We start from the raw sequence: 21055 nt of genomic DNA on the forward strand, positions 1-21055 counted from the left end.
GAGCAAGCAATTGCCACAAACTGTGGATGTTTATTTTGACATCGTCCTGTGCTTTTTTTTTTTACACGTGATAATGGTAACCGAGTAATATCACACTTGCGAAGCAAGAAAACTTCACCGAGTCCACGTGAACCGGTGTGGTAGTTTGAGAATGGAGCAAACAACCACGTGACGGTCAGCTGACTCCGCGTGGAACTACTCTGGACAAGTGTAAACAATGGTAGCGCATTTATATAACATTCTTGAGAACTGTACAGCTCTTGATGGACTATCTGCGCGCTGTTATTTTACCCACTGACTGGCTCTGCCCACGCATTCGCGTGGGATACACTGCCGGGTTGGAGGATGGGTGGTGTTATGATGTCAGCGCAACGCTCGAACCACTCGGCTCTACGCGGTGGGATGCGGGTGATGTCATCACGCGGATATGCGTGGTGACGTAACCAACCGAGCATTGCCTTCCCACTTGCCGGCCGGCCGGCCAGCCAGCCAGCCAGCCAGCAAAACTTTAAAAAAATAATGCAGTCTGATAATATTTCGGGGAGTGCGGAGAGGGTCAGGAGTGTGACGTCACTCCGCCAACTGCATTAACGGCTTGGGTAGATGCGCGTAGAGCAGTCGTACCTCTGCTAGGTCACGAGAGTTGAAACACCGCGGGAAGGACCAGACCTCACACAAGCGTATGGCCACGACTCCTAAATTGCACCCAACTGCGCAGATCATGGCAGCAGCAGATGCGGTGGTACTTGATGATGCACAAATTGAAAATGAGAAACTTTGCGGCTACTGTGTTGTGAACCATAGCGGAACCAATGCCCGATTCATAGATAGGAAGGAGGAGGCATTTTCAGAGCGATGCACCACTCCGCTACTCCTGATGCAATTATCTGGCTCGACCACCTCAATGTAAAAGTGTGAGTTGTTGCTCCACATCAGCATCAGCCACGCGAAGAAGAAGACTTGAGTAGAGGGCACTGACCACGTGGTTAAACTAAAACTAAACTTTTTTTTTGTTTTACCAGGTAAGGCACACTGAGCTGAATAGCTCTTTTTTCAGAAGCGACCTGGCCATCACAAATTATAGCTCACCGAAGTGGATTATCACATGGAAATTTATAGCAGCCAAATACTGTAAACCAGTGGTTCTTAGCCTGGGGTGCACACACCCCCTGGAGGTCCGAGATGCCCTTTCTGGGGGGTGTGAGACCTGGCCAGATTTTGCTAGAAGGTAAATATTTGAAAACACAAATTAAGCACGGGCAGGTAAGTAACAACTACTCTTTGATTTAAAGCTTTCATGACTGCAGGGATTCATATCCTTGGTTCTTTCGGTAAAGTCACCACGTAGAAGGGAAACAATAAAATAATAAAAACATAAAACATTGGGTTTTTTTCTTAACCTTTACTGTAGCCTTGCACTCCTTTGCTTCTCAATCTTAAAAACCACGTGTAATGTTTGATGACAAACAATGTTTTATATTTGTATTATTTGATTGTTTCCCTTCTACATGACTTTACCGAAAGAACCAAGAATATATATGTAATGTTAATAAATACACAGAGTTTGATGACAAACAATGTTTTATATTTTTATTATTTTATTGTTTCCCTTCTACGTGACTTTACCGAAAGAACTAAGAATATAACAGCTACTTTGTGTCATCAAACTGTGTATTCATTGACATTGCACATGGTTTTTAAGACTGAGAACTAAAGGAGTCCAAGGCTGCAGTAAAGGTTAAGAACACTGCCCTAAACTAATGTTTCTCTACAAATGTCCGTTTTTACCCAAACTATTCAATGATCCTGCTGCTGCTGCGTTGTCAGTGATGCCAACGCAAACCGGCATAAATCGGCTTGGCCTCTACGAAAAAACTATTCGTTATTATTGTTATCATCATCATCACCACCATCGTTGTCTGTTGCAGCCCATGCGGAGCTGGACGGGGCATCCCAACGATTCTCCCCGCTGGGGGCGGCTGGCGACGCTTGGGAGCGAGACCCCGTTGCCCGAGCCACCAGCCAGTACGTGGACGTGCTGGTTGATCGCCACCGCATCTGAGCCAGGGGCAGAAGCGGCCCAAAGCGCCGTCCCACGTGAACAAGCCCACCGCGTTTCGGCTTCGCTTCATCGTCACGTTCGTTTTTTTTTGGTTTTTACAGGAGCGCGGTGTGACAGTGTCGTGGCTCCATAGAGGTACATTCCACGTAACGCTCGTACGCGAACCACGATGCGAAGGTGGTTTACCCTCGCCGATTTGTGACCCCGATCTGAAGGGAGAATGTGAGTAAATAATAATAATAGGTCTGCGAGCTTTCAAAAAATGTCGCCGATGGGTGAACAAATCCTAACTTGCCCACCACCGCCATTATCGTGATGCCGAACACGGGGGGTTCTTGGCACTCACGCTTATGTAGTTGCTTGCGCACAGTGCAGTATATATATTACTTTATACAACAATGTTTCAAATCGTAGGGACCAGCAGAAGAGACGTTGCTTTCTAATATCGTTATTTTATATTTCCTTTACAACAATGCAATGTGTTTGTTACCTCAAATGGTGTGGTGTGCATCCCGTTTGGGTAAATCTTGAGATTTTTCCGCGCAGTCGTCTGCTTATAATCAAAATGTGTATGCACAATATCTGTCTTTAACGCATTTGTTGTATTTAAATGAACCGCGCAAAGTCATCAAATGTCAAAGGGGTTTCCTGCTCAAGTTTACAAATCTGGTGGTGGACACTACACATTCCTACGACGGGGTCGAGTCTCTCCGCAGGACAACCACTCATCAAAAAAATGTCCCACAAAACTGATGTCGACCCTGAAAGGATGAAGTAAATCCTCAACCCGGACTTGAACTCCCACACATTCCAACGGCTCGGAAAGTCTCCTGGACGCTTGCGAACTTGTGAGCTTCCCGCCATACTTGGTGCTCACTCCATGGACCAAGCGTGGTTGCGTCGCGCTGTGTTAGCCGGGCCAATGGTGGCCACGCACGTGTCCTGTAACCCATCACCGTGGAGGGAGAGAGGGTATGGCGGACACACGGACGACGTGAAACGGCCCCCTTCCACGTGGGCATCGAGGAGATGCCATACCCCGGCTCGCCAGGAGAAGGGGGCGGTACGGCAAACGTGGACTCCACCCGTTCCGTCCGTTATGAATATAACGGACGGGATCTCGTGTTGCCCCCTCGCCGCGCGTGGATTTTCTCCGGGTGCTGCGGTCTCCTTCTTACCCGTAAACGCTCATTAATTTGTCGATAAGATCTTCGTATGTAGAGGACTGCAGAGCTCGGATGGGAATGTGGCGGTGGCTGCTGCTGCTGCTGCTGCTGCCCTTCCCATTCGTCCGCGGTTCGTCCTGGCGTCTCCAGAGTAAGTGAATACTGCGTTACAAGTTGGCATTATTTTTACTTCCCTTTGCACTGTGTTACTTTTAACGTTTTTCGTTTTAATGGTCGGTTATTCCTGGACTGCCGATCGGTGCGACGTGCCACAGTGCTTTGGGACTTTGAATCGTTGGCACTCCTCTGCCCACAAGCTGTCAACATTAAGATTCAGCCGCGGTGACGATTTATAAGATTTAACTATCAGTCCGATGAAACACTACGCATTAAGCCCGATTAAGTCCGGCTGGCATGATAAGTTACTACACGGTGGAATTTGGGACGGCGGAGTTGGTTGACCCCAAATGTTTGATCGTCTTTGAAGTTTTTAGACTTTTTTCCAGGGATACGTCACTGGTATTGAACACTATAGGGTGCCATTCTGGGTGGTCTGACATGTGTTTGAATCGCATTCTAGAAACCTAATGGTGAAATGTGTTAAAAGTGGGTTTTCAAAGTCGCCTACACTCAATGTATTAATCACACCAAGCTTTAGCCGCCCACATGCGGCTCATACTTGAGACGAGTTTTTCCAGCTCACCTGTTTGAAGCCCCACTTTGTTTTTTTTCCCGGATTTGATGATTTGATGATTTTTACACTAATATTATCGTTGGAGACACATTCAAAGTGTGCGAGAGAAAGTTATTGGAACGTCGGGTTAAGTTGTCGTGCAGGGAAACAATGCGCGTAAAGTATTAGCGAATCCCTTTAAGTTTACACAATAAAATATCCCACGTTTGTTTTAAAAGGTATGCCGACTCTGTGTGGATGTGAGCTACAAGGCTATCGTTTCGTGACGGATTTTATTTAAACGTCTACATTTAAAATTGCTTCGTTAAAGAAATGAAACCAGCAGTGGCAAATACTTCAAGCGCTGTGATCGACGAGAAAGCTCAGACCAACCACACCTGGATTTAATCCCTGTAAGGTACCAGAGCCTTCTATTGGCACAATATAATCCTTTTTTTTAATGAATTCTTAGTCCGGGATTTTTTGCTTTTCCATCAGCCAAAATGAGAATTGTGTGCCGCTTTTATGTTTTAGTTTTTGTTCCGATTTGCCCTGAAGTTCCCAAAACATCTTTTGCGGTCCGTCGCATGGATCGCGATCGAGTGATTGGCGACGGGCTGCTGCTTTTAAACGGCGTGAATACATTTTGTCTGCTGCGGTGCGGAATGTGCAATACTGCAGGCGTCTTTAATAGGGTTTGGAAGTTCAAAGGGAGAAGACAGTTCTCCTTAAATCACTAAACCTATGGAGTCAATATTCCTGAGCAGGTACACCGGCACAACACTGGCCGGGCGGTGGTGGCTATGCACGTAGCCTGTAATCCAAAACCGTGGAGGCATCGAGGAATGGTGGATCACACAGATGCTGTGAAACCCCCTTCCCATTGGGCGTCACAGAAGGAGCCATACTCTGGCTCGCCAGGAGAAGGTGGTACAGCAAAGTGCGGATGAATATCACCTGTCCCTTTTTATACGGGATCGAGTGTTGCCCCCTCACACGCGTTGGTTTTCTTCGGTTGCTCCGGTTTCCTCCCACATGTAACACCTTCATATATAGAGAACCACAGAGCTTTGGGTAGGGGGGGGGGGAGAATTGGCACTGGCTCACCGCGTGGCTGCCTTCCCATTCGTCTGCGGTTCCTCGCGCCTCTGAGCCGTTCTCTCCCTTTCGAGAGCAAGCGAATTCTGTGCACGCAACAAGTTGGAATTATCATCACGATTAAAGTTGTGCGTAGTTGGGGATGGCATTGCACCCATAAAATGCGCTTGCAGGAAATTATTTTCCTGTCGGACTATTGAACTGGTAAATACGTGGCGGGGGTCTCCGGCTGTGTTCGGCACAGTCACCGGCTGTGAACGATGCACGCAAGCACGTTTCGGTCGTCTCCCGCACGCCAAACACGTCGAGGTCCGTGCGGCAGCGTGAACGGTGGGGGGAGCCTATCTCGGCGGTCGCGGCCACGGCAACGCACGACCAGAGTGGAGGCCACCACGTGGCTTTCAAACGCAGCAGGTGCACGCGAGGTCCCCTGCGTCTCCTCCGGTTGGCGCCACAGGGTCTTAGTCGCCCACGTGGTCAGAACGACCACACGAGACATCCGCTTCCTCACCTGGCCTGCGGCCGCTGACCGCAATGCAGTTCTCGCCCACGAGGACCTCTCCAGGTATCAATGCCTCCCCACGGTCTCGGAGCTCTGTCACAGGGATCGCTGATTTCATGCTTAACTGGATTTTGTTTTTTTTAATGATAAATGTGCCCGTGTTTGTTGGCACGGTTCGATCTCTATCTGTTTCACGTTTGATGCTTCCATTGCTTAGTTTTGTAAACTCTGTGCTGTGATCAAGCTGGAGGTGATCTGCCCGAGCCGATTTGTGCTGCAGGGATTTTAATATTCAGCCTTGATTGAACAATGTTACACGTTTGCAGTATTTGTTCCCATACGCGAGCGTTGTTTTTTGCGCCGATTTTCCGTTCCACCTCGTTGGCCGTACGGCGTTTGCTTCTGTCATTTAGACGACGGGTCAACGTCCTTGGCGATTGAGACTCGGCCACGCTCTCCTTTTCCACCCCTCTTCTCGCCCGGGACAAAAACAAAACGAACTGGAACCCGGACCATTGGAAGACTTCCATCGCCTCGTGATGACTCGCCACCGGTGTTGCCCGCTCACGCCGCACGCCATCACCTTTGACCCCTTTTAACCTCTTCCCGTCTGTCTTCGTCGCCGCCTTTCCTAGACCGCGACCAGGAGACTCTTCCCGTGACGCCTGCTTTTAGTTGCAGCTGTTGGGACGCCGTGTTGCCCCGCTTCTGTGCTTTATTTTTACTTGAAACTTTTACATTTGTATCGTGGTAAGCGGCGCGCAAGCCCGGTACAATGCCGCCGATGGTTTCGGAACAACCGCAGGGAGAGGGGGAGGGACTTTGGGCGCTTGAGAACCTCGCGTAGTTGGGATATTTCACTTTTATTTTTAACGCATAGGCTTTCGTGACCCAACATTTACGATTCGTAATCAGTTTCTTTTGCGTCAGATTGTCGTGTAGGTAGAATGCCGCTCTCCCAACACCCAACGGAGCCGGCTACATTTTTCTTCAGTAATCGTACGCAGCGCTTATACTTGCAATGATCACATGGCTCTGTCGGGTGGTGCACGGTTATGGCGGAAAAGTGACATTATACCTACGTGGTGATCTGGTACAAACGAAATGTATTATTTATTGTAGAAAATACAGCTTTAAAAATAAACATCAACAGAGACGAAGACGACGACTTGCGACAATTTGGTCGTAATGTTTTTTTAAAATTGTATTATCAGTTAAGACTGAATGAGGTTATATTGGTCTATTTCATAAATACACACATTTCTGCTTTGCCTAACACCCATGTTACAACTATGAACGGCATATAAATGTACGCGCGACCTCCGTAAAATCGTATACGTATCTTTGCTTACTTTGTAAAAAAAAAGGAATACTATAGTGTGTGAAACACGCTGGCTTGGCAGTTAAATTAAGAAGGATCATTGGCCGAAACGTCACCTGACATTTATTTATTTTGGTGGGTGCGGAGGGGGCATGGCGGCGTGATTGACGAATGTGTCGCGTTTGTTGGATATGCCACAGACGGGGCGATGCGAAGGGAGCGTGAGTCACGTGGGCTTGAGTCGCCTCCTGTCCAGGTGTCATCCCTCCCCTCCTCCCTTGCCGTGATGGCCGGAGTGGGGAGATTCGCCCGCGTTGCTGCGTCTGTTCACAAGTTGGCGCACGCGTGCCATGTGCCGTGACCGTCCCCTCGTAGACGCCGGGGCACGCGCGTTCGACGCGTGTTTGGCGAGCACGTGCTCACCACGCGCGTGTGCGTGGTAAGGACGTCCTCACCACGCGCGTGTGCGTGGTGAGGACGTGCGGTGAGGACGTCCTCACCGCACACACGCGTTCGGCGCACGTGCGGTGAGGACGGGCTCACGTGGAGGCCGGCGCCGGGGTGCAACAGGAGCCGGAGCGGCCCTTGGCTCCGTCGACGGAGACGTCGCCTCCGAGCTGCAGAGTCATCGCCTTCGTCTCCGCGATGTCCGCAGCCAGCACCTGCCTGAGCAGCGCCACGCGCAGCAGCATCATCACACACGTGGCACCACGCCACGTAGAGTCATCACACGCGCAGCAGCATCATCATCACACACGTGGCACCACGCCACGTAGAATCATCACGCGCAGCAGCATCATCACACGTGGCACCACGCCACGTAGAATCATCACGCGCAGCACAACGCGCACAGCGTCACCACACACACCATCACCACACACACAGATCCCCCTTATAGCCTTAACAGACTGTTGGTCGGAACGGTATACGAGGGGGTTGGGTGACCAGCGTCACGCCCGACCGCCTTTGTCTCTCCAATGGCGATGTTTACACTCCGCACCGAGTACTCATTTGAGGCTGAGCCAACCTTGGGGAGGCCCAGGACCGGTTGAGGTAATCGTCACCGGTGTTGCCCGTGAGCGGCAATCGCTCCCCACAGCACACCACAGCACACACGCAGCACACCACAGCACACCACAGCACACACGCAGCACACCACAGCACACATGCAGCACACCATAGCACACACGCAGCACACACGCAGCACACCACAGCACACATGCAGCACACCACAGCACACCACAGCACACACGCAGCACACCACAGCACACATGCAGCACACCACAGCACACCATAGCACACACACAGCACACCACAGCACACGCAGCACACCACAGCATACCGCAGCACACCATAGCACACACGCAGCACACACGCAGCACACCATAGCACAATATCACACAGCACACACGCAGCACACCATAGCACACACGCAGCACACCACAGCACACCACAGCACACACGCAGCACACCACAGTACACCACAGCACACACACAGCACAGCACACCATAGCACAAACGCAGCACACCACGGCACACACGCAGCACACCACAGCACACCACAGCACACACCACAGCACACCACAGCACACACCACAGCACACCACAGCAAACAATATCACGCAGCGCCACGCACTGATAGCTCACGACAGCAGCAACAGCTCGCGCGCACAGCGTGGTGTAACGAAGCTGCTAGCAGCCAGGCAAACGGCGACTCGTAACTTGATCAACTCTCGCATTCTCGTGAAGCGTCGCAAACTCTTGGTGAGATGCCGAATGTCGAAGCCAAGCGCAGCAGTTCTGCTCGGCATTTGACGAATGCCGCTGAAATTACGCACTCGCGGAAGGCCGTGCGACTGATGGGATGTGTACAACAACAACAAAACCTCCCCACTTATTTAATGTGGAGGGACAGATATCTGAAGGAGGTGTCTCGTATTGGTAAGTTATCTTGTTGATATGCAAATCTTGTTCGTGACCAAAGGGTAGGAGGTGTCACAGAAGGCGTAATCCTCACTTGGCAAGCAACTCCACCGCGTCTTGGACATTCGTGCCCTGCTTTGCACTCGTCTCAATGTAGATCGCATTGTATTCCTGAGAACACATTTCACAGTCATAGAATCATCATGCTCCACGGTAGCGCAATCTGAACTACCTCGCCTGGTATACAGGATGCCGTGGGTTTTATCCCGAACACATTCCCTGTAGGGCAATTTCGGTTTATTTCAACCAGTCGTAGTACAACTACAATTAAGTTACGGAAAAAAATATGAAACATATCGGAGTGGCTACCGTTCCAAAATGTGAACATTCAAGGACAACGTGAAATGCAAGTGAAGTCTCCCTGCCTACTTAACGATGTGCTCGGGCGACTCGTGAAAGGTTCGCTGGGGCCTGGAGAGTTTGGGCAGCAGAGAAACTCAGGATTGTCGCCCTCCCGTGAGCTTCACGATCGGTTGATCGCTCGAACGAAGACGGTCACTGATGCAGACAATGGTGGAACCTTCCCGGTATGCGACGGCTATGCTATACCAGCACTTGCCAGAACACGAATGTGCGTATGACCATCGAACAAATACGGTCGCTGCATCGCATCTATAAGGCTTTAAAAGGGCTCACCCCACATTGCTTGCAGGAACTAATACATTGATACATTCCATCAAGGTCCTTAAGATCTTCTGATCTACAACTGCTCAGAACTCTCAGTTCGAGGTTGCGCTCTTTTGGCGATCGGACTTTTGTTAGCGTGGCACCCAGGCTATGGAACGCCTTGCCACTTGAAATCAGGGGATTATTGTGTCCGTCCGTCGTGCATCCAAAAATGGGAGGGGTGGGGCTGGGTGGAGAGGGGCTGGGTGGGGAGGGAGGGGCTGGGTGGGGAGGGAGGGGCTGGGTGGGGAGGGGCTGGTCACCCCGTGGTGCCCTTATAAAACTCAATGTTTAACCTACTCACGCCGGCTTGTGCCCGCCCTCACAGTCGGGCAGATTGTGCTGAACACACCACGTGGTGCCGCCGTTGACCCTGGCCATTGACCGAGCAACCCGACGTTCCTACCAGCTCCCTCCGCAGGAGAATGTATTAAGTCTGCTTTGAAAACCCATCTCTTTAAAGTGGCCTTCCCTCTCTAGTTTGGTCGGTTGCCCCCTGGTTCTGTTTTTGTTTCCTGCTTTCCATGCACTGCGCATTGGGATCCTAGGATGGAATGCGCATTGTACATTCGATGAATAATTATTATCGCACACCTTCAGGTGCTCTTCTGCGGCCGTCTGGAACGCTCACCCTAGGAGTCCACTCGAGCTACGCACGTTCAAATAATCATCAAGATTGAAAACGCATTTCTTCGAAGCCGCTTTTCGCGTTACGTTGTTGTCCTTCGCCCGCGCGCCTCCGATTAGCGCGGCCGCCTTGGTACGCCGCTTAAGAAGCCCTACGCACGTACCTTGGCCAGGCGTTTCCCGTCCTCCGGCATGACGCACTTCTTGCCGTACTTGAGGCACGTGTCGCGCATGTCCACTTTGTTCCCCACCAGCACGGTCGGCAGCTTCCGCCCAGCAGCGTCCTGGGGGCGACCACAATCGGCGCGGGCGGTGACGCGCGGCACGTTGCGCCGCTCGTCCGCGGATGTTCGCCCGCTTCGAATCGAGCGGCCTCCCGCAGGTCGATGCTGCGGCGTGTATCGGCCGTGACGGTGCGCCCGCTTCGTGGTGGACGTCGAGGAGATATTCCCACGCCCGCGACGTGAATCCGCAACGGGGGGTGGGGGGGGGTGTTGGGGGTGAGGCCGTTGCGTGTCGGCGTCGCGCTCCAAAATTGCACAACATTTTTACGATGCAAAAATTTGCGCTTCGAATTTGCTCAGTTGTGATTATGCAGAGGAAACTGTTGACCCTCACTCCAAAACAGCTTTGCAGGACCCTCCTGAGACTTGAGAGTCTCTCCTGGGTAAACAAGCCGAGTAAAATCATTGACAACAACACGCCAGATCTGGCCATGTTCGGTGAGTATAAACACAGTGTGCTTTTGTTAATTATCGCCGATGCGAACGCTAAGTTTAGCGCTGGCCATTGCAAATAGCGGATACTTAGCACCCTGCTAAATCAATGGGGGGAGGGAGGGGGGGGGCACAATATGGGACCACGGCCGAAGATGTACGTACACCGAGGGCAACCATTGAATGCAGCTCAGCGTCGAAAGGAAACACAGACGCAAACAAGTAGTGGGCTCAAGCGCTCTTGAAAAGCCGCACGTGTTCACGACGAGCCATCGTGCCGATGGGCCCGAAGAAGACGAGCGCCGCGAATCGGTGCTGGACCGCCCGCTCCGATGCGGCGCCGAAACATTGCCCGCGACGAGGAACAGCGGAGCGGAGGGCTCTCGGACGCAGCCTTCGTCGCCGGCAGGAACCGCGAGAGCGCAGGGCGCGTCGCTCGAAGGAACGGTGGCTGGCCGCAGCGGGTTCGGGACTCGCGATGGAGTGGCAGACCGAGGAGGAACATTACGGCCAACGACAACTGCTCAATCGGGGAGGTTGCGAATTCAAATTCTGCTTGGGGGTTTGACTCGGCCTGTCGTCCCTCCTTCCGGCGTCGATACAACAATTGCCACTTTTGATTTAAAGCTTTCGCGACTGCAGGGATTCATATTCTTGGTTCTTTTGGTAAAGTCACGTAGAAGGGAAACAATAAAATAATGAAAATATAAAGCAATACAATTCTCACGACGTTTCGACTGCAACACAAGCAATCATCATCAGGTGTGAAAACCACAGCAAGAAAATGTTCATCATCAGGTGTGAAAACCACAGCGAGATGTCAACTACCTCGCCTGGTATGCAGGTGGTCACGGGTTCGATCCCGACCCTGACGCCTCCTGTATATTTGTACTTTGCAGTATCTCTCTCATTATAATCACGGTGGCTAGGAGATGTTAACTACCTCGCCTGGTATGCAGCAGGTCACGGGTTCGATCCCGACTCTGACGCCTGCTGATGTATATTTGGAGTTTGTGTGTGTCTCTCTCATTATCATCATCATTATCACGGTGGCTATGAGATGTTAACTACCTACAGGAGGTCGTGGGTTCGATCCCGACGCTGACGACAACTGTTGTATATTTGAAGTTTCCATGTTCTCCCCGTGGTCGCGTGGATTTTTCCCCGGGTGCTCCGTGTTTCCCCCGCCACATTTTGAAACGTTTCGCCGAGGGCAGTGGTTCTTCACCTTCCCTGCAGCCTTGTGCCCCTTTGGTTCTCAGAAAGGGCATCTCGCACCCCCAGGAGGTGCGTGCAGCCCAGGTTAAGAACCACTTCTTTGGAGTCTTTGGCTGCTATAAATGTCCACATAACGATGAGCAACTTCGTTTTAGCTATCGTTTGTGATGGCCAGCTCGCTTTCGAAAAAGAGCTAATAGCTCTCAGTCGGCCTTACCTGTCGTCCCGACAGTTCTGTTCCTTCGCCTGAAGAAGGCTACTTGTGTTGTGGCCGAAGCGTCGTGAGAATTTTATTGTCTTATTTTGTTTCATTGTTTTATTCTCATTCTACGTGACTTTACCGAAAGAACCAAGAAGAAAAAAGTTAACATAGTTTAATTGTGTACACACTTGAATTTTACCGCGGGTGTTTGAAAACGTGCCCTGTCTAACCGTCAACTTTGTTTTTATTTCAGCGGGAGAAGACGCTTCTCGCACAGAGACATTAAAGCATGGTCCAGAGTCTTCCTGAAGCTGCTGCAGTGTGTGCCTCTCGTATAGGATTCTGCCCAATGCTGTCGGTGCGATGGTTTTGATTTTTCAAGTTGAATTCTCCCCGTTCTTTTTTCTTTTCACCCAGGCGAGAACCGAATTGTCGCGGAGCTCTACAGCTGAGTGGGGCCTTACCTGGGTAAAATACAAAATAAAAACTTGTAAAAAAAATTGTACGCAACAAAAAAAAACACATTTTTAGAGGCGAGCAAGGGATTGGGGGCAGCGGAGGCCGGGAGGAGAAAGTCGCTCGGGATTTTAGGAGCCGCGTCCGCGGGCGTTTTGTACCTCCACGGCGAGGAGCCATTCTCGCACGTTGAGGAAGGATCCCTCGTGGGTGCAGTCGAACACGAGCAGGACTCCGTCGGCCCTGCGGAAGTACGTCTGGGCGATGCTGCGGAACCTGTGGGATGGGGTGGATGGGGCACCGCGTTGCGGTGGTCAGCGAAGGCCTCAACAACCGCACACCATCAAGCTGCGTGCCGAGTGGTGGTGGTTGTGGTGGTGGTTGTGGGGTGGGGGGCGGTTGCCAACTCTCCTCCCGGCAGCATTGGCCGGGAGTCTGTTACTCCGCGGAACTGGCATCGATCGATCGATCGATCTCACACCGGCGGCCACTGAAAGCAATCGGGGAGATTTTGATTCAGGATATTTTAATAAGATAAATTAACAACCCCCCCCACCCCACACCCCCTGAATAGCTTCAGTCAGAGTTGGCAACCCTCCGTCGGGGGTTGAGCGATGACCTCCACGACGGTCACAGGCCACGTAATTATCGGGCCAAATTTGTGTCGAGGAACCCTCCGCCACCCGACGCAGCCAAAGCTTCCCCGCGCCTCCGATGTGCACGTTCGGCTACGTACGGTGCGAAAGACGGTCAACGTACACACATACGTACGTGCAGACGTAATCAAATCGTCGGGGAGCGAGGAGAAAGCCTCACGGGAGTTCCTCGTGACAGCCACTCGATGTCAGCAACAGCAGCGTGGTGAGCACTCTCCCGGATTCTCCTGGACCCTCCCATTCTCCCATTCTCTCCCACTCTCTTCCAAACTTTCCCACTCTCTCCCACTCTCTTCCACACTCTCCCACACTTCCCACTCTCCCACTCTCCCACACTCTCCCATTCTCCCACACTCTCCCGGACTCTCCAACACTTTCCCACTCTCTTCCACACTCTCCCACTCTCCCACACTCTCCCACACTCTCCCACTCTCCCACACTCCCACACTCTCCCACACTCTCCCGGACTCTCCCACTCTCCCACACTCTCCCATTCTCCCACTCTCTCCCACACTCTCCCGGACCCTCCCATTCTGCCACACTCTCCCGGACTCTCCAACACTTTCCCACTCTCTTCCACACCCTCCCACTCTCCCACACTCTCCCAAACTCTCCCACACTCTCCCACTCTCCCACTCTCTCCCACACTCTTCCACACTCTCCCGGACTCTCCAACACTTTCCCACTTCCTTCCACACTCTCCCACTCTCCCGGACCCCCCCACACTCTCCCACACTCTCCCACTCTCTCCCACTCTCCAACACTTTCCCACTCTCTTCCACACTCTCTCCCACTCTCTTCCACTCTCTCCCACTCTCCAACACTCTCCCACTCTCTCCAACATTTTCCCACTCTCTCCCATTCTCCCACTCTCCCGGACCCTCCCACACTCTCGCACTCTCTCCCGGACCCTCCCGGACCCTCCAACACTCTCCCATTCTCCCCAACTCTCTCCCACTCTCTCTCCCACTCCCTCTCCCACTCTCCCCCACTCTCTCTCCCACACTCTCTCCCACTCTCCCACACTCTCTCCCATTCTCCCCAACTCTACCCCACTCTCTCTCCCACACTCTCTCCCACACTTCCACTCTCTCCCACACTCTCTCCCACTCTCCCACTCTCCCCCACTCTCTCTCCCACACTCTCTCCCACTCTCCCACTCTCCCCCACTCTCTCTCCCACACTCTCCCGGACTCTCCACGGAGGACGCAGCCACTGCCAGGATACGAGAGCCGTGCTCTTGGTCACGCCCCTCTGACTTTGTTTACGTGGCCTTGAAGCCCTCTTCAAATTCTGTTCAATCCATAACATGTACACACACACGTGTGTATATATAAATACACACATATATACACACACGTGTGGCAATTTCGAAAGAAAAAAAACACCACTAATTGTTCACATGGTTTTCCAAACACGCTGCTAATCACATATATACGCTAATCATTTTTCTGCTAATTATTCACGTGTTATATAAAAAGAACTGCTGTACGTAATAATAATAATCTCGAAATTGCCACACGCGTGAATGCCGACTGGCAGTGCGTCCACCTTTCTTGGCCAGCGGTGTCCCACAGCTGCAGGGTCAGCTGCTTCTCGTTGATAGTCACGGTCTTCACGTGCGAGTCCACGCCTGCGTCAGTCACACACAGTCACACACACAGTCACACACACACAGTCACACACACACACACAGTCACACACAAAGATCCCCCGTATAGCCTTGACAGACTGTAGGGGCAAGTGCTGTTAGCGAACACCTATAAAGGCTGGCACGGCACACGAAAGGGGTGGGTGGCCAACACCACGCCCGGCCGCCTTTGTCTCCCTAGTGGCGATGTTTACGCATCGCACCGGGTACTCATTTGAGGCTGAGTCGACCTAGGGGAGACCCAGGACCGGTTCAGATAATCGTCACTGGGTGTTGGCCGTGAGTGGGAATCGAATCCGGGTCGCCAGGTTCGTAGCGCAGCGTAGCGCTCACCGCTACACCACCGCTCCCCACACACACACAGTCACTCAGACACACACACAGACACACACACAGCCGTGTGGCGAGCTGGATGACTTTGCCACCAACAAAAATTGGATCGTCCCACGAACCAAAACGCGCTTTGAAAGCGCATCGAGCGTGTCCGTGAGTTGGTGACTACACGGTGTTTTTATGCGTATTAACGTGTTTTTATTTATTTTACCAGGTTGAGGCCCCCACTGAGCTAAATGCAGCTCTTTTTTCAGAAGAAAGCAACCAGGCCATCGCAACATGATCGCGTCAACGAAGTGGCTGGCTTGTCAGCACGTGGACCGTGTCTGGGAGGGGAGAGGGGGGGGTGTTTGGCACAGCAGCCGGAGTCCTCTCGAAACGCATCGCCGGCATCGCTCGGCGCTCCGGTGACGCCTGGCGCACATGACGCGAGATTCCGATGCGTCGAAGGTTTTGTATATTTATATATTTGTTTAGGGACATCTCAGGGTCCACAACACAGAGCCTCGGTTGCCTCTGTCAAAATAAAAACCCAGCGGCTTCATGGGTTTCGCCTTCCGTCAATGATTCATTTCGGTGTAACACGTAGGCTTTCGCGACCAATATTATTCATAATAAAGGTTTTTGGGTTAGATCGCGTTTATTTATAAATGTGTCGTAACCCTCCACCACCCGACACGGCCAATCAGCAAAAAAAGTGTCACGTTGACAAAAGACAAATAATTCACTACTTTAGCCCACCGGTGTGTTGAAGAGTGAACCCACATTTACAGTTTGAGTACGACGTTTCGCTGGTAAATACATCCAGCATCATCGGGAAATTCGCCAGAATGGTAAAGCCCTCGCTTGCTCCCGGTTTTATATAGAGCAGCAGGGTGACGTCATCACTTAACTCATATCAGGTGCAGTGATTAGAGGCGGAGGGGAGGGGGTATTGCAATTTTATAATCGATTAGTAATCAGTCATTGGTTATGATTAGTAATGAGTTGTAGATTAGTAATTCTTTAAGTCAAAATGTAATGTGTATTATTTAATAATACGCTTCCAGGCCGCACTAAGCCTGTAGCTGTCAGAGCGATTAAAGTTATTCTTGTTCCTCTCAATTTATCTTGCACTAAAGACGCATTACCTAAATTATCAACAGAAGGTGTATATCGGATTAATTGTTTATGTGGCAGCTGCTACATTGGGCAGACGGGACGTAACATCAGCGTAAGACTAAAAGAACATCAGAGAAATATTAAATGATCTCAAACACAACTGTCGGCAGTGGCAGAACATGCTTGTCAACAAGGACACTCAATTGATTTTGACAATGTTGCAGTGGTGTGTAAAACTAATTATTACTGGCAAAGACTAATTAGAGAATCCATTGAAATTGAGAGGAACAAGAATAACTTTAATCACTCTGACAGCTACAGGCTTAGTGCGGCCTGGAAGCGTATTATTAAATAATACACATTACATTTTGACTTAAAGAATTACTAATCTACAACTCATTACTAATCATAACCAATGACTGATTACTAATCGATTATATAATTACAATACCCCCCCTCCGCCTCTAATCACTGCACCTGATATGAGTTAAGTGATGACATCACCCTGCTGCTCTATATAAAACCGGGAGCAAGCGAGGGCTTTACCATTCTGGCGAATTGCCCGATGATGCTGGATGTATTTACCAGCGAAATGTCGTACTCAAACTGTAAATGTGGATTCACTCTTCAACACACCGGTGGGCTAAAGTAGTGAATTATTTGTCTTTTGTCAACGTGACACTTTTTTTGCTGATTGGCCGTGTCGGGTGGTGGAGGGTTACGACACATTTATAATTAAACGCGATCTAACCCAAAAACCTTTATTATGAATGATTCATTTGTTGTCGCGTGGATTTATTGCTGTACTCTGCCCCCAAGTCCGGCAGCCTCCGGCTTTCTCCCTGCACATTTAGAGACGTGCGTTGAGATTGTTTTAGATGAATTGGCCGCTATCCATTTGCCGTACATTGACAAGCCACTTCATTGAGCTGTCGCTTCTGAAACACAAGTTAATAAAACCTCAGTGCGCTTTGCCTGTGATGGGATGGCGATGGTTTAGTTGTATTTGTGCTGCGGCGATTCGTTTAACCTGCCTTGTACGTTGTTGCGCTCCTGTGATGTTTGTGTACCGTTTGTTTGTGGTAACGTTCTTACCCCGTAACCCCTACCGGACATCTGCGGAGAACACAAAGAGCTTTGTAGCTCTTCGGATTCCTCCTGCAGTACAAATGCATCAGATTGTTGAGCCGCGACGTTCCGGCGGGGGGGGGGGGGGGGGTGGGGGGAGTCATTGAATAATCACCCAGCGTGGAGCTCATGTTGGCACGGAACTCGTTGCGGCAGAGTCGCATCATGAGGCTGGTCTTGCCCACACTGGCGTCGCCCATAAAGATCAGCTTGTACATGCGGTCCGAGAATTCTCCCATCCTGCACTCTGCACAAAGACGGAAGATTTCACCACCACCACCCCCCCCTGCTCACAGAACTGGCTTTGAAGCTTTCGTGACTGCAGGAATCCATTCTGTCTGGCTCTTTCGGTAAAGTCTACGTGACTTTACCGAAAGAACCACGGAGTTTGCTCACAGACTGTTTGGGGACAGGGTGTTCTCAGTCTAATGCCGCAGTAAGCGACTTGGTACTGAGGCCGGGACGGCACACGAGGAGGGGTGGGGTGGGGGTCCATTGTCCAGCAGAGGCTGCCTTTGTCTCTCCACAGTCCGCACAAGTAGCGCGTGAACTCGTTTAAGGCTGAGTCAACCTTAAGGAGGCCCAGGAACCGGTTTTTAGACATCGGTCACTGATGCCGGTCGTGTATTACAGTTCCACGTAAAAATGCGCAGCGGTGACCCCTCGCTGTAGCGGTGACCCCTCGCTGTAGCGGTGACCCCTCGCTGTAGCGGTGACCCCTCGCTGCAGCGGTGACCCCTCACTGTAGCGGTGACCCCTCGCTGCAGCGGTGACCCCTCACTGTAGCAGTGACCCCTCGCTGTAGCGGTGACCCCTCGCTGTAGCGGTGACCCCTCGCTGTAGCAGTGACCCCTCGCTGTAGCAGTGACCCCTCGCTGTAGCGGTGACCCCTCGCGGCAGCGGTGACCCCTCACTGTAGCAGTGACCCCTCGCTGTAGCGGTGACCCCTCGCGGCAGCGGTGACCCCTCGCTGTAGCGGTGACCCCTCGCTGTAGCAGTGACCCCTCGCTGTAGCGGTGACCCCTCGCTGCAGCAGTGACCCAGCAGCAGTGACCTTGCAGCAGTGACCCTGCAGCAGTGACCCTGCAGCAGTGACCCAGCAGCAGCAGCAGTGACCCTGCAGCAGCAGCAGTGTGTGTAACAAGGCGGTGTGAAGTGAGTCACTCACCGCAGCCCCGGTGTCCAACTCTCGCCTGTCCAAATCCGACGGGTGCGAAACTCTGGGAGCTGTAGCCCAGGTTGCTGAGTAACTCAGGTAGTTGAGTAACTCAGGTTGCTAAGTAACTCAGGTAGTTGAGTAACTCAGGTAGTTGAGTAGCCCAGGTTGCTGAGTAACTCAGGTAGTTGAGTAACTCAGGTAGTTGAGTAGCCCAGGTTGCTGAGTAACTCTTGTAGTTGAGTAACTCAGGTAGTTGAGTAGCCCAGGTTGCTGAGTAACTCAGGTAGTTGAGTAACTCAGGTAGTTGAGTAGCCCAGGTAGTTGAGTAACTCAGGTAGTTGAGTAACTCAGGTAGTTGAGTAACTCAGGTAGTTGAGTAGCCCAGGTAGTTGAATAGCCCAGGTAGTTGAGTAGCCCAGGTTGCTGAGTAACTCAGGTAGTTGAGTAGCCCAGGTTGCTGAGTAACTCAGGTAGTTGAGTAACTCAGGTAGTTGAGTAACTCAGGTTGCTGAGTAACTCAGGTAGTTGAGTAACTCAGGTAGTTGAGTAGCCCAGGTTGCTGAGTAACTCAGGTAGTTGAGTAACTCAGGTAGTTGAGTAGCCCAGGTTGCTGAGTAACTCAGGTAGTTGAGTAACTCAGGTAGTTGAGTAGCCCAGGTTGCTGAGTAATTCAGGTAGTTGAGTAGCCAAGGTTGCTGAGTAACTCAGGTAGTTGAGTAGCCCGGGTAGTTGAGTAACTCAGGTAGTTGAGTAACTCAGGTAGTTGAGTTACTCAGGTTGCTGAGTAACTCAGGTTGCTGAGTAGCCCGGGTAGTTGAGTAACTCAGGTTGCTGAGTAACTCAGGTAGTTGAGTAGCCCGGGTAGTTGAGTAGCCCAGGTTGCTGAGTAACTCAGGTTGCTGAGTAACTCAGGCAGTTGAGTAGCCCGGGTAGTTGAGTAGCCCGGGTAGTTGAGTAGCCCGGGTAGTTGAGTAACAGGGGTAGTTGAGTAGCCCGGGTAGTTGAGTAATAGGGGTAGTTGAGTAATAGGGGTAGTTGAGTTTCAGATGTAGTTGAGTAGCCCGGGTAGTTGAGTAGCCCGGGTAGTTGAGTAACAGGGGTAGCTGAGTTTCAGAGGTAGTTGAGTAGCCCGGGTAGTTGAGTTTTAGAGGTAGTTGAGTAGCCCGGGTAGTTGAGTAATAGGGGTAGTTGAGTCTCAGAGGTAGTTGAGTAGCCCGGGTAGTTGAGTAAGAGGGTAGTTGAGTCTCAGAGGTAGTTGAGTAGCCCGGGTAGTTGAGTAATAGGGGTAGTTGAGTCTCAGAGGTAGTTGAGTAGCCCGGGTAGTTGAGTAACAGGGGTAGTTGAGTTTCAGAGGTAGTTGAGTAGCCCGGGTAGTTGAGTAAGAGGGTAGTTGAGTCTCAGAGGTAGTTGAGTAGCCCGGGTAGTTGAGTAATAGGGGTAGTTGAGTCTCAGAGGTAGTTGAGTAGCCCGGGTAGTTGAGTAACAGGGGTAGTTGAGTTTCAGAGGTAGTTGAGTAGCCCGGGTAGTTGAGTAACAGGGTAGTTGAGTTTCAGAGGTAGTTGAGTAGCCCGGGTAGTTGAGTAACAGGGGTAGTTGAGTTTCAGAGGTAGTTGAGTAGCCCGGGTAGTTGAGTAACAGGGGTAGTTGAGTTTCAGAGGTAGTTGAGTAGCCCGGGTAGTTGAGTTTCAGAGGTAGTTGAGTTTCAGAGGTAGTTGAGTAGCCCGAGTATTCGCTGTGGTCCGTGCCGCGTTAAAAGCTCCGTTCACTGAGCAGCCGACTGCTCGCGTGCAGTGGTGTCAGGGAGCGTGTTCATTGATAACACTGCACAATCCGTGCAGCATCGCGTGATGATGACAGGGTAGGGTCGTGGCGATCGCGCTGTGGGTTGGTGGTGATCATCGCTCTCCTCCGCCCTGGGCAGGTTCTGTGTGTGTGTGTGCTGTGTGTGTGTGCTGTGTGTGTGCTGTGTGTGTGTCGTGGTGATATCAACCTGATGGAGCTCCGTCTCTCCGCGTGTATTCTCCGTTTGTTGCTGTCCACGCGAAGCTTGAGTGGGGTGAGCGCCGCACGTGGCAAGATCCGGCTTCATCCGTTCCCACTCCTCCCACTCAGCGACTCCCAGACCCCCCCCCCCCCACTCAATACAATCGCACATCGCTACCCACGTCCTTATCAACCGAATGTTTTTGTTAACTAAACTATAGTTTGATTAACTTTCGTGACTGCAGGGATTCATATTCTTGGTTCTTTCGGTTAAGTCACGTAGAAGGGAAACAAAAAAACATATATTTTTAATTCTTTTATAAAACTATATTTTGTTTTAATTATTAACAATGT

The 21055-nt window shown here is 51.3% G+C and overlaps 2 protein-coding genes across 5 annotated transcripts in view; one reads left to right on the forward strand and one right to left on the reverse strand.

Annotated features, from left to right (window-relative positions):
- LOC116952292 (uncharacterized) overlaps window positions 1-4140 on the forward strand; it is a 67799-nt gene extending 63659 nt beyond the window's left edge. For all 4 annotated transcript variants that reach the window (XM_032971504.2, XM_032971503.2, XM_032971507.2 and 1 more), the window contains one exon: window positions 1929-4140. In XM_032971504.2, coding sequence (XP_032827395.2) covers window positions 1929-2062 — 134 coding nt within the window. In that variant the 3' untranslated portion in view covers window positions 2063-4140. The remainder of the gene's footprint in view (window positions 1-1928) is intronic.
- A 2068-nt stretch (window positions 4141-6208) lies between these two features.
- LOC116952293 (ras and EF-hand domain-containing protein-like) lies at window positions 6209-20839 on the reverse strand. Its single transcript, XM_076074258.1, has 7 exons — window positions 18728-20839; window positions 17675-17806; window positions 14898-14979; window positions 12852-12966; window positions 10263-10382; window positions 8840-8916; window positions 6209-7488 (listed from the first exon to the last, which is right to left on the reverse strand). Exons 2-7 carry the CDS (start codon window positions 17796-17798, stop codon window positions 7362-7364), a joined length of 645 nt encoding a protein of 214 aa, XP_075930373.1. The 5' UTR covers window positions 17799-17806; window positions 18728-20839; the 3' UTR covers window positions 6209-7361.
- Between the last annotated feature and the right edge of the window lie 216 nt (window positions 20840-21055).

Source organism: Petromyzon marinus, chromosome 46 (genome assembly GCF_048934315.1).
Source record: "Petromyzon marinus isolate PM22_M1 ecotype Great Lakes invasive population chromosome 46, UKy_Petmar_22M1.pri1.0, whole genome shotgun sequence".
Classification (NCBI taxonomy): Eukaryota; Metazoa; Chordata; class Hyperoartia; order Petromyzontiformes; family Petromyzontidae; genus Petromyzon; species Petromyzon marinus.